At 41.9% G+C, this 12,616-nt stretch overlaps 1 protein-coding gene across 2 annotated transcripts in view; it reads left to right on the top strand.

Moving 5' to 3' along the window:
- LOC110535022 (rhotekin-like) overlaps positions 1-12,616 on the top strand; it is a 119,401-nt gene that overhangs the window by 23,134 nt on the left and 83,651 nt on the right. The window contains exon 1 of one of the 2 annotated variants that reach the window (XM_036935481.1): positions 10,148-11,452. The exons of the other annotated variant lie outside the window; for it this stretch is intronic. Coding sequence (XP_036791376.1) covers positions 11,357-11,452 — 96 coding nt within the window. The 5' untranslated portion in view covers positions 10,148-11,356. Of the gene's footprint in view, positions 1-10,147; positions 11,453-12,616 lie in introns of those variants that run through there. 2 annotated transcript variants of the gene reach the window in all.

Genomic DNA, 12,616 nt, shown 5'->3' with positions numbered 1-12,616 from the left:
ACGTTATGAACTGGTTTCCATGCTCTTAAAATAATGGTTCTGTTCCGGAACAATATGGATCACTTTCGTTTCCGTTTTTGGTTGTGTCCCCTGAACTGGTAACCAACCCCTGCTGTGTATAGTTATGGAAATGAAATATTTCTGTATTTCATTTTCAATAAATGTACAAAACATTCCCAAAACATGTTTTCATTTTGCCATTATGGGGTATTGTGGAACAAAAATATATTTAATCCATTTTGAATTCAGGCAGTAACAACAAAATGTGGAATATGTCAAGGGGAATGAATACTTTCTGAAGGCACTGTATGCTTGGGGCAGATTTATAGTTGAAGTCAGTGTTGTGTTTAGAACTGCGCTCCTCCAGGCAGTGTGTGGGATATTTTAACCCCGTAGGAGGTCAGGGGGGGCCAAAACAGAAAACAGTGATGTCATTCGCTATTGTGAAATTGGCTTTTTAATGCTTGACAGGTGTTGATTGCTTGACAGGTGCTGAGGTCAGTAGTGATTGTCAGCTTGGAAGAGTGAGAGTGTGGTTGTGCTAGGGGTGTAAAGTACGTAAGTAAAAAATACTTTCGCTCACCGTTGCCGCTTGTTATAGACTCCCCTCTGCCCCCAGTTGTGCCCTGGACACCATATGTGAATTGATCGCCCAGCATCTATCTTCAGAGTTCATACTGTTAGGTGACCTAAACTGGGACAAGCTTAACACCCCGGCCATACTACAATCTAAGCTAGATGCCCTCAATCTCACACAAATCATCAAGGAACCTACCAGGTACAACCCTAAATCTGTAACCATGGGCACCCTCTTAGATATCCTCCTGACCAACCTGCCCTCCAAATACACCTCTGCTGTCTTCAACCAGGATCTCAGCGATCACTGCCTCATTGCCTACATCCGTAACGACCACCCCTCATCACTGTCAAACGCTCCTTAAAACACTTCAGCGAGCAGGCCTTTCTAATCGACCTGGCCCGGGTATCCTGGAAGTAGAGGATGCCTGGTTGCTCTTCAAAAGTGCCTTCCTCACCATATTAAATAAGCATGCCCCATTCAAAAAATGTAGAACTAAGAACAGATATAGCCCTTGTTTCACCCCAGACTTGACTGCCCTTGACCAGCACAAAAACATCATGTGGCATTCTGCATTAGCATCGAATAGCCCCCGTGATATGCAACTTTTCAGGGAAGTCAGGAACCAATATACTCAGTCAGTTAGGAAAGCTAAGGCTACCTTTTTCAAACAGAAATTTGCTTCCTGCAGCACTAATTCCAAAAAGTTTTGGGACACTGTAAAGTCCATGGAGAATAAGAGCACCTCCTCCCAGCTGCCCATTGCACTGAGGGTAGGAAACACTGTCACCAACGATAGATCTACGATAATTGCTCATTTCAATAAGCATTTTTCCATCTCTGAAGCTGGAGTCTTATATCGCCCTCTCTAACTTTAAACATCAGCTGTCTGAGTAGCTTACCGATCACTGTACCTGTACACAGCCAATCTGTAAATAGCCCACCCGACTACCTCAACCCCATAGTATTACTTACCCTCTTGCTCTTTTGCACCCCAGTATCTCTACTTGCACATCATCATCTGCACATCTATCACTCCAGTATTAATGCTCAATTGTAATTATTTTCCCAACTTGGGCCTATTTATTGCCTACCTCCCTACTCTTCTACATTTGCACACACTGTACATGGATTTTAAAATATATATATATATATATATATATATATTGTTCTTTTTTGTGTTTGTTTATGTGTAACCCTGTGTGGTTGTTTTTGTCGCACGGCTTTGCTTTGTCTTGGCCAGGTCGCAGTTGTAAATGAGAACTTGTTCTCAACTGGCCTACCTGGTTAAATAAAGGTGAAATAAAAATAAATAAAATAAAAAACGTTTTAGTACTACATAAGTCATTTTTACTATTTATTTTTTTGACAACTTTTCCTTCACAACATTCCTAAAGCCAATTGTGCTTTTTACTCCATAAAGTACTTGTTACATTTTGAAAGCTTAACAGGACAGAAAAATGGTAAAGTCACACACTTACCAAGAGAACATCCCTTTTGTAAATGATGTCTGAGTGTTGGAGTGTGCCCCTTGGCCCTGGCTATCTGTAAATAAAAAAACAGAAAAGAAAATGGTGTTGCCTGGTTTGCTTAATATAAGGAACTTGAAAAGATTTAACTTGTGCTTTTGATACTTAGGTATATTTGAGTAATTATATCTACTTTGATACTTAAGTATGTTAAAAACCAAATGCTTTTAGACTTTTACTCAAGTAGTATTTTACTGGGTGACTCACTTTTACTTGAGTCAATTTCCAAAACTTTTACTCAAGTATGACAATTAGGTACTTTTTCCATCACTGGTTTGCGAACCAATGCATGTACCTAACTGTCTATTTTCAGTTGTCTTTGGATACCCTTTTAGCCCGTAGTTGCTATTGAGTTACTGTCTCTTTATTGTTAACTTAATGCCCATTGCTCATTCATTTCCACCCCTCTTCAGGTAATAGCTACAGATAGGATATTTTCCCAGTGCACTGACCCCTTTCCCAGGCCTACTGCCTCCGTGGGAACACTGACAGTGGCCTCGGAGGCAGTTAGTGACAGTCAGAGGTCTGTGGTAGTGCCAGTAATAAGTATGTGGCATTCCTCTGCTGTGGTTGTCTTTCCCTTCCTGAAGAAGGAAACAAGACAACAAGGAGCCACTGAACACTGTCTTTCAGCAGTGCTGTGCTCAGCCTCTCCGCCCTCAATAAACTTGTCAATTATTGATTTCTTTGTTTGGACTAACACATTGATTCATGGCTTGTTGTGGATTCACTTACTACTTACAGCCTCTGTGTATGCTAAGAGTTCACTTCATTGTGAAATGAGAGTTTCACACTAGCACCAGTATGGAAAGGGAATGCGCTGTTTGCAGTTTTTCCTGTAGAGGGAGCCATTGCTCCATTGTATGATGTCCTGATGTAGCGCACAGCAAAAACTTCTCATTCAGCCTAACTATTGTCTTTGTAACTAAGGAATGTATAATGTGTATACATGCCAATCTAGGATACAGCTCTCTTAGTATCCATCAAAATTAGTCACTAGAGACCAAATGATGAGCCATTGAGTTCCAGTTTCATCAAAAAGAGCCAAAACAATGAATTGTCCCAATATAGATGATACCTTCATGAAAATCAAATCACATTTTATTGGTTGCATACACATATTTAGCAGATGCTGTTGTGGGTGTAGCAAAATGCTTGTGTTCCTAGCTCCAACAGTGCCCTAATATCTAACAATTCACAACAATACACACATCTAAATGTAGAAGAATGGAATGAATAAATATATAAATATTAGGAAGAGCAATGTTGGAGTCCGGAGTACATATATAACACATATATATATATATATACACTACTGTTCAAAAGTTTCGAGTCACTTAGAAATGTCCTTGTTTTTAAAATAACATCAAATTGATCAGAAATACAGTGTAGACATTGTTAATGACCCTCCGCCAGGGTCCTCACTTCCTCCATGTGGGCTGTCTCGTCATTGTTGATAATCAGGCCTACTACTGTTGTGTCATCTGCAGACTTGATTGAGATGGAGGCCACTCAGTGTGGCCACACAGTCATGGGTGAACAGGGAGTACAGGAGGGGCCTGAACACGCACCCTTGTGGGTGGAGGTGTTGTTTCCTACCTTCACCACCTGGTGGCAGCCTGTCAGGAAGTCCAGGACCCAGTTGGGGTTCAGTCCCAGGGCCCCTGAGCTTAATGATGAGTTTGGAGGGTACTATGGTGTTGAAGGCTGAAGAAGATGGAAATCAATCAAGTTGAATTGGCTAATGTGCTCATAAAGATTTAATTGAGGTGCAGAGTGATGAGATCATACCATATAGTGTATGTGATTGTGCAGAGGCTAAGGGGAGTTGCTGGGAGACTGCCAGAACGTTCCGTCAAGCTCCAGCTGACGTGGTGTTGAAGTGTCTCCAGAGAGATGAGTGTAGAGGAAATGCCTGTGTCAGTGAAGCTTTTAGCTCAGTGGTGCAAGCTGTGTGTGTGTTTCTCTATTTCTCTCCTAGTTCTCAGCCAAGAATGTTGCTGCTATGTTACTCTCCTTATGTTACTGATGCTGGGAAAACAGGACATACAACTACACACTAAGAGTATTCCTCAAGGGGTCTTTGGGAAGTTAGATGGTTCTATGTGGAACCATAATGACTCAAAGAATCCTTTGAGCCCTTCAATAGTTCTTTGCAGTTCAGAAAAGTGTTTTTTTCTCTTTTGGTGATAATTCAAATGTGGGGCAGTGGCTCATTAGAATATTTTGCGGCGTGGTTTGCTCACAGTTCTTTTTGGGCAACCGCGTGTGAGACCCACAGGGCGTAACTGGTTGAATCAACGTTATTTCCATGTAATTTCAACAACAACAAAAAATGTCAGCGTTTACGTTGGATAAATGTGGAAAACTGATTGGATTTGCAAAAAGTCATCAACATAAAGGAATTTTGTATTTTTTTCACCAAACTTTTAACCTGAGTCAAATGTCATGGTGACATTTTTTGTGGATTTTACATTGAATTCACTTCTAAACTAGACGTTGAACTGACATCTAAGCCCAGTGGGGAGTGTCCTTTCAGTTTCTCTAATCTATTGTTTTATGCAATTACATGTTAAATACGACTATGCCCAGTGATGGTGTCTTGTGAAAGACTCATGTATGGCCTTCTGTGAATTGAGAGCAGTTGACTGAAACAGTGGTTCTGAATTATCTCCTCAGGGAACCCCAGCAATTCCAGAGTTAGCACACCTAATTCAACTTGTCAATTAAAACAATAATAACACCTCTGGAATTTTGGCAAACCAGAATTGCAAACTGGCAAACCAGAATAAAAAAACTCTATAGCATAGCAGAACCCTTTTTTGGTGCTATATAGAAGTTTTTATTAATGGTTCTTTATAGCACCATAAAGGTTCAGTTTAGAACCATATGTGCATGGTTCTTTATTTATGTATTTTTTATTTGACCTTTATTTAACCAGGCAAGTCAGTTAAGAACAAATTCTTATTTTCAATGACGGCCTAGGAACAGTGGGTTAACTGCCTGTTCAGGGGCAGAACGACAGACCTTGTCAGCTCGGGTTCTAAAAAAAGGTTAGATGTAAGCACCAAAAGGTATCCACTATGGTTACAAGCCAAATGAACCTTATTTGGGACTATATATAGCTGTTTGTGTGTGTACCCCCCAGTACCTCTCCAAGTGTGTGGCTCACTGTACTCACTCTAACCGCACACTGATGAGAGAAAACAATGTCACATGTCTACAGTATTCAAGTCTGCTATGAAGTCACGTACGTGAAGAGAACAGAGAACGAATCCGACCCGACTGGCATCTGTCTGTCTCAGTCTGTGTGTGTATTTTCCTCCAGGGGTCTTCTGTATGACTGCCGTCTGGTTTTACAGCTCATCAGGTGAAAAGGGTGTGTTGCGTGATAAGCCTGCCGACGGACACTCACCAGAACAACAACACACTGAATCACAGCAGACGGTGCACCATACCTGTGTGAAATGGTTTCTCGAGTTGTATTTGTCACGTGCACAAGTACAGTGAAATGCAAGCCATACCCAACAGTGCAGTATTCAGTATAACTAATACAATTTAAACCACAGTCCCTGGGTAGGTTATTGAAAACAATTCAAATAACAATACAGACAAACAAAGAGCAGTGAGCAGACGCAGAGCAACATAGGACAAGCAACACGTAGCACATACATCTACAAAGCAAAAATACATAAAAGCAACAAAGTCTTTTCACACCTCACAAGCTACAGACAACAGATAACAGTGGCAATACACACCTAGGCATTATGTTCACGAGTCTGTTTGTCCTTTAGGCATGACCTTGTTTTTTTGTGAAGGTGCGATAGGTGGGTCACCTTTGTTATGGCCTAAATAGGTTCAGGAGTAATAGTGTCTTTAACAAGTCTCATAATAAGTTGTATGGACTCACACTGTGTGCAATAGTGTTTATCATGATTTTTGAATGACTGCCTCATCTCTGTACCCAACACTAAGGTCGACTAAGGTCTCTCAGTCGAGCAGTTCATTTCAAATACAGATTCAACCACAAAGATCAGGCAGGTTTTGTAATGCCTCTCAAAGAAGGGCACCTTATTGGTAGATGTTTTTTTTTTTTTAAAGCAATTGATTGAATTGATCAGATCTTTATGGTAGAGTGGCCAGACGGAAGCCACTCCTCAGTAAAAGGCACATGACAGCCCGCTTGGAGTTTTCCAAGATGCACCTAAAGACTATCAGACCATGCGAAACAAGATTCTCTGGTCTGATGAAACCAAGATTGAACAATTTTTGGCCTGAATGACAAGTGTCAAGTCTGTAGGAAAACTGGCACCATCCCTCCGGTGAAGCATGTTGGTGGCAGCATCATGCTGTGGGGATGTTTTTCAGCAGCAGGGACTGGGACCCTAGTCAGGATCATGGGAAAGATGAACAAAGCAAAGTACAGAGATCCTTGATGAAAACCTTCTACAGAGCACTCAGGACCTCAGACATGGGTCGAAGGTTCACCTTCCAACAGGACAACGACTTTAGGCACATAGCCAAGACAACACGAGTGGCTTCGGGACAATTTTCTGAATGTCCTTAAGTGGCCCAACCAGAGCCCAGACTTGAACCCGATCGAACATCTCTGGAAAGACATGAAAATAGCTGTGCAGCGACGCTCCCCATCCAACCTGACAGAGCTTGAGAGGATCTGCAGAGAAAAACAAAAAACTCCCCAAATACAGGTGTGCAAATCTTGTAGCGTCATACTCAAGAAGACTGGAGGCTGTTATCGCTGCAAAGGTGCTTCAACAAAGTACTGTGTAAAGGGTCTGAATACTTACACTACCGGTCAAAAGTTTGGGGTCACTTAGAAATTTCCTTGCTTTTGAAAGAAAAGCACAGACTGTCTCTCTCTCTCTCTTTCTCTGCCCATCCCACCCTGGGACATTGTCATCATATTTTCCACATGTTCTCCTATTTGATCAAAGATGGGGAACGTAGATGCAGGTATAATAGAAGGGTTCTATAAAGAAAAAACAGAATGATTCTACTGCCATAATTCTAGAAAGGTTATTGGCTCTGTGTTGGCCTACTACCTCAACAAAGCAGAGTCTATATATCTCACTGCCTCATAGCCCTAGAATCACATTATTCCAGGATAAGGCCTTACGCTAATGCCTGATTGGGTAATGGAGTGACTTCACACACACCTCCTGTTAGCTGATTAGCATATCGGGCGACACTACAGTCAGCACTACGCCATCAGCTAATTTGCACTCCCTAAATACCTGAGCTCTGTGGCGTCACTGGTGTGTCCAGGTATAATTATAACACTGTATTTCAACTAGCCGCCCCCTAGCGCACACTATCATTTAGGTCAGGGGTAGGCAACCGGATTCAGCCGCGGGACGATTTTGGCTGGAGCGGCTCGTCGGGGTCCGGAACATAATTACGATAATTTGTACAATTCTACAACTAAGCCCATAAAGAGATTTGTTATTTTCATAATATATAATAACTTCATACCATGATTACTTGAGACACGTTCACATATATATATTTTTTTATGTTGTTGTTGTTGTTGTTGTTGAAATTATAGATTGCGGGACGGTTTTGGTAGTTGTCTTTTGGTAGTTCCCCTGGCTCTACCTTCAGTCTATTGTAGCTGACCTAATAGGTAGTTGTGGATGTGTTTACACTGGAACTCGAGTGCATTGTTCAGTCCAATGACAGTCCAACCTGGTCTCAGAGCATTTTGTATAATTCACAAGACAGTCCAATCTGTCTTATGTAACCATACCAAACGTAACATATCATACTAAATAGAGTGTCTTGTGTTTACGTACAGAATAACACGAAATGCTCTTAGACCCGTTTGGACAGTCCGGAATGGGACCAGATTGTTCTCCAACCTGGTTTCACAGTCCGTTGTCTGGCTGCAGTTGGTTTGGTAATGGAGACGGGATTGTTGGAAGTGTTTGAATTGGATGTAGATTCATGAAAAATGTATGGTCCGATTGACATGGGGGAAACCAGCATTGCTCTGTGGCTCATTTCATATAAACGCAGAATCCACCATTCTCTTCTCAGCAGAAAGAAGCAGTGCGAGATGAGAATAGCTGTTCTTTCCTGCTTTGGATATCCCTATGTATTTTTGTTTTAACATTGTAATGTTCAGTAGTTTTGATTAAGTGGCACAAGGAGTAGCCTTCACTGTGATTTGTATGAATATATTTATTATGTATCTATTTATATAGGATCTTAAATGATCCATTGCTTCCAGACCACCTTCCAGTGAATTGTTTGAATGTTAGAATGAGTGACATGCCCCTTTTAAATGGTGTGAGCTGACCTCTTGCAAGTCTAAGCTGATTGTTCACCTGTGGCCTCCTGCCTGAAGCCCTTCAGTTTGTTTAAATGGAGGATGACATTCAGTGTGTGAGGGACAGCTGGTATGTCTGCAAGTTTGAACAAAATCAAGCTATCACCATCTGTCTCAACAATGTGCGAGGACATCAGCCAGCTATCTCACAGGGGATTTTGCCCCATCCTGTCGCGGAGTTCCACATGTCAGAGACTTTCAGAGGGGACTGCTGGGGTTTGGGGAGGCTGAACCTCTGAATCTCTGAACCAGTCAGACTGTTTTCATAAACACTGAACACCATCCCAGAGAGCATTCCCCTCCATTATTTGTCTTTACACCTCCACTAGAACAATGCGTCTATTTTCTTACTCTGTGCAGGCTAACCCAGTGTCTGAAGCCGATTAGTTGGGTATTTCAAACTTCAGGACGGAGGCTTTTCTTGGGGGAAATGACTCGGTGAGCTACTTCTCTCCCTTGTCCTGTTCCTGTGCTCTGTGTGGGGAGGGCTTTGTTCATTTTCTTTCTTTATGTGGTATGTTAGGAATTCTGCAATTTCATATGATGTCACACAAGTTTTGCAATTCCTGTAAAATGTTACAAATCTGATTGTGCAATATGCTACACATTTGTCGTGCTTAAGATCCCCGGTGTGTGCATCTTTAAAACCCAGAAGTTTTTCAGAGGAAAGCGAGAGGAACCTTTGGCATGAAGTAGACACTAGAGCGCTTAGCTTTGGGATTGTCTCTGTCTCAGGACTCTGAAGAGCCACTGGTGAAGAGGAAACACACAATACAATAAATAACTAGAAATGGCAAGTTAGAGAGCCAGCGCTTTGAGAGTTGAAGAGTGGGGACCAACATTTGGCTGTGTCAACTGAGACAACGTTGGAAAGTTTAACTGTTTAGCCTACTGTTGATAAATTCAGCGATGCTTGGAAAACAGCATTTTTTGTTGAAAACATATAGGCTTAGCATCTTTATTAGGCTACAACTTGGGAATATCCTCCCTTTGATTGCAAGCTCTACATTTTAGCCTATTTTCAGAGTTTTAAAAACAGTAATAGGCCGAATAGTTTTCAGAATTCTATACTGATAGTCGCTTATTTTTTGTTTTACTTAAACTCTATCCATTAGAAGAACTGGGACATTTTCAGCTTCCAGGAATTGTATACAGAACCTTGCGACATGGGGCTGTGCATTATCATGCTGAAACGTGAGGTGATGGCGGCGGATGAATGGCACGACAATGGGCCTTGGAATCTCGTCACGGTATCTGTGCATTCAAATTGCCATTGATCAAATGCAATTGTGATTGTTGTCCCTAGCTTAAGCCTGCCCATACCATTACCCCACCGCCACCATCAGGCACTCTGTTCACAATGTTCAAATCAGCAAACTGCTCATCCACACAACGCCATACACGTGGTCTGCGGTTGTGAGACTGGTTGGACTTACTGCCATATTCTCTAAAATTATGTTGGAGGCGGTTTATGGTAGATAAATTAACACCTCTGGTGGACAGTCCATGTTCCCTCAATACTTGAGACATCTGTTTTATTGTGTTGTGTGACAAAACTGCACATTTTAGAGTGGCATTTTATTGTCCCCAGCACAAGGTGCACCTGTGTAGTGATCGTGCTGTTTAACCAGCTTCTTGATATGCACCTGTCAAGTGGATGGATTATCTTGGCAAATGAAAAATGCTCACTAACAGGGATATAAACACATTTGTGCACATCATTTTTCAGAAATAAGCTTTTTATGTGGGTATGGAACATTTCATGGATATTTTATTTCAGCTCATGAAACATGAGACCAGCACTTTAAATATTGCATGTATTTTTTTGTTCGGTGTATTAATTCAGAATGTGTTCTGATCTCATTCCGTTGTCAGCGTTTTGCTTTGTGGGGCCGAGGTTTTCGGGGTTAATCTTTAATTTTGTGTTAGGTTAGGCATCTTTTCAAACCGTGATAATGCGCTGTCTGATACAGTTTTAATTTCGTCATTTGTTATCAAGTGTCTGAATAGATCAATGCTTTCTGACCCGCCACAATTCCTTTTTAAATGCCCGTTTGTCTGCTATTTCGTAGACCTATAATTTATTGTTTAAGGGCATGGAGACAACAATATTCTCCCCTTCACGTACTTTGTATTTTTATTTTATATTTATTGCTCGGTTGCGAGAGGAGCATTGTATGGGTTAATTTAGCGTAACGTCCCTCGGCTACTGTGGCAAGTACTGCGCACATTTGAGTTGTTGTGGTGTTCGCTCCCGCGGAGGCAATGCCCTTTTGTGGAGAGGTCTTATCACAGCCGACAGACAGCACTCTCAATCAGGACGCAAAGACACAAAGAGAAGAATTGCATTTAAAAAAAGGACCATTCTTTCCCATACTGCCAAGGAGGGGTGTTCACTGTGGGTGTTTGAGAAGCCCTTTGTTGCTTGAAAAAAAAAAAAAAAAGGTAGCCAAGAATATACACTGTGGACTAGCTGTATGTTTTATGAACAGGGTTACTGTATGCTGTTAGGGCTCTCGCACACGTCTCTTCTTGCGTTCGGAGAAGTCAGTGTATTGTGGACTTTGGAAGTTTTAACACAGCGAAACTGGTCTGGATATACTTCAGAAGACGAAAAGGTTACAGTGTATGCTATTTTGCGCATTGTTTTTGGAGACTTGTGCGTAACGCGCCACCTGTACTTTATCTACCAGCAAATTATCGAAACGGATCTACAGTACTGTCTCTTCATGTTTGTTTTCATCTGCTACCATGAGCGTTCTTGGCATTTTTTCATGGGGAATTTGAGTTCTCAGCTCCCATAAACGCTTTTATTTTGCAACAAATTAAGTTTAATTTGAGGGTTGGAAGTGAATATTTTCAAGCATATGCTACCTCAATTTGTGGATACTACTTCGTGGGATGCCAATGGACAGATACGCAGACATGGAGGACAAACTGCGCATTTTGGAGGACCTGAACATGATGTACATCCGACAGATCGCCCTCAGTTTACAGGTAATGTACCTTATGGAAGCTCTGTCAGTCATCATTAAGTCCCTCCAGACTCTCTCACTGGCTTTGTCTGATATCCTCTCTTCTTTCACCGGCCATTCAATGTGCAGTTTTGTCATGTCATATCAGTGCATGTCAGTGAAGTGAGATTTTCAAGCTTAAGTGTACAAATCATAGGGTGTCAAAAGTCGGGGAGAGCTGTAAAGCTGTTTGGCACGCCGTCTGAGTGTATGATGTGGCAGGAACCAGGTAAGGTGTACAGGCTCTCACTTCCCCCTGAGCTGTTACAACTGTGTATAGCACGTGAGCCGGTTTACTGAGTGAGTTCACTGCTTTTTTTACAGGTTATGTTAAAAGTTGAGCGGGTGTGGCTGAAGAATGTCTCTGACAAAGGGGTTATGCATACTCCGTTGTGGTATCCTTATGGCCGAGCTAGCTCTCAGTGAGAGAAAATAGAAAACACGCCATCTACAGTAATTAAAGTCAGGTTGGAGAATAACTAAGATTGTCTCCAGCTGCACATGTGGGACTCGCAAGTCACCAAAGGGGCAAAAGTGTGTGTGTGTGTCAGAGGGAGGAAGAAATAATGATGCAATACTTATATCAATACCTAACAAAGTGTGGTGTCATTGATGTGAACACTATGCATAACATAGTCCACATCTCTGTTCCTTTGACAAGCGGAGGAAATAGCTAGAGCATCTCAATGTCTTAGTCTGGGGAGAGAGCCAGGAGACGCGTGGTCATTGGAAGTGATACGGGAAATATGTCAAAAGGACATTTTAATGCTTAATTTCTTGGGCGTTTGGCTGCTCTGTTGTAAAACTATGTTGGCTCTGCAGCTGTTGTGTGTTAGGGTGTTGGGGGTGTGTTATCTAAGTGACAATGGGAGTGCCAGCCTCTGCCACTGCTGGGCACTGTGTTGGACAGTCATATCACCATAACACAGGTTGGCAGCTCACTTCCAGTGTCTTAGTTCATCTGTTCCAAACAGACAGCCAGGTGGTCCATGTGGCTGTCTAATGGGCACATGATGGGCAACTTGGCTTGGTAATAGAGCAATGAATTTATAATGGATGCACGCATACACACACACACACACACACCCTTTTCAGACCCCATACATATACTCAGTGGAGCTGGCTCCTCTCTCTAGAATAAAGACAC

Source organism: Oncorhynchus mykiss, chromosome 11 (assembly GCF_013265735.2).
Source record: "Oncorhynchus mykiss isolate Arlee chromosome 11, USDA_OmykA_1.1, whole genome shotgun sequence".
NCBI lineage: Eukaryota > Metazoa > Chordata > Actinopteri > Salmoniformes > Salmonidae > Oncorhynchus > Oncorhynchus mykiss.
The sequence above is the reverse complement of the archived record's forward strand: the minus strand, read 5'-3'. Positions and strand labels throughout refer to the sequence as shown.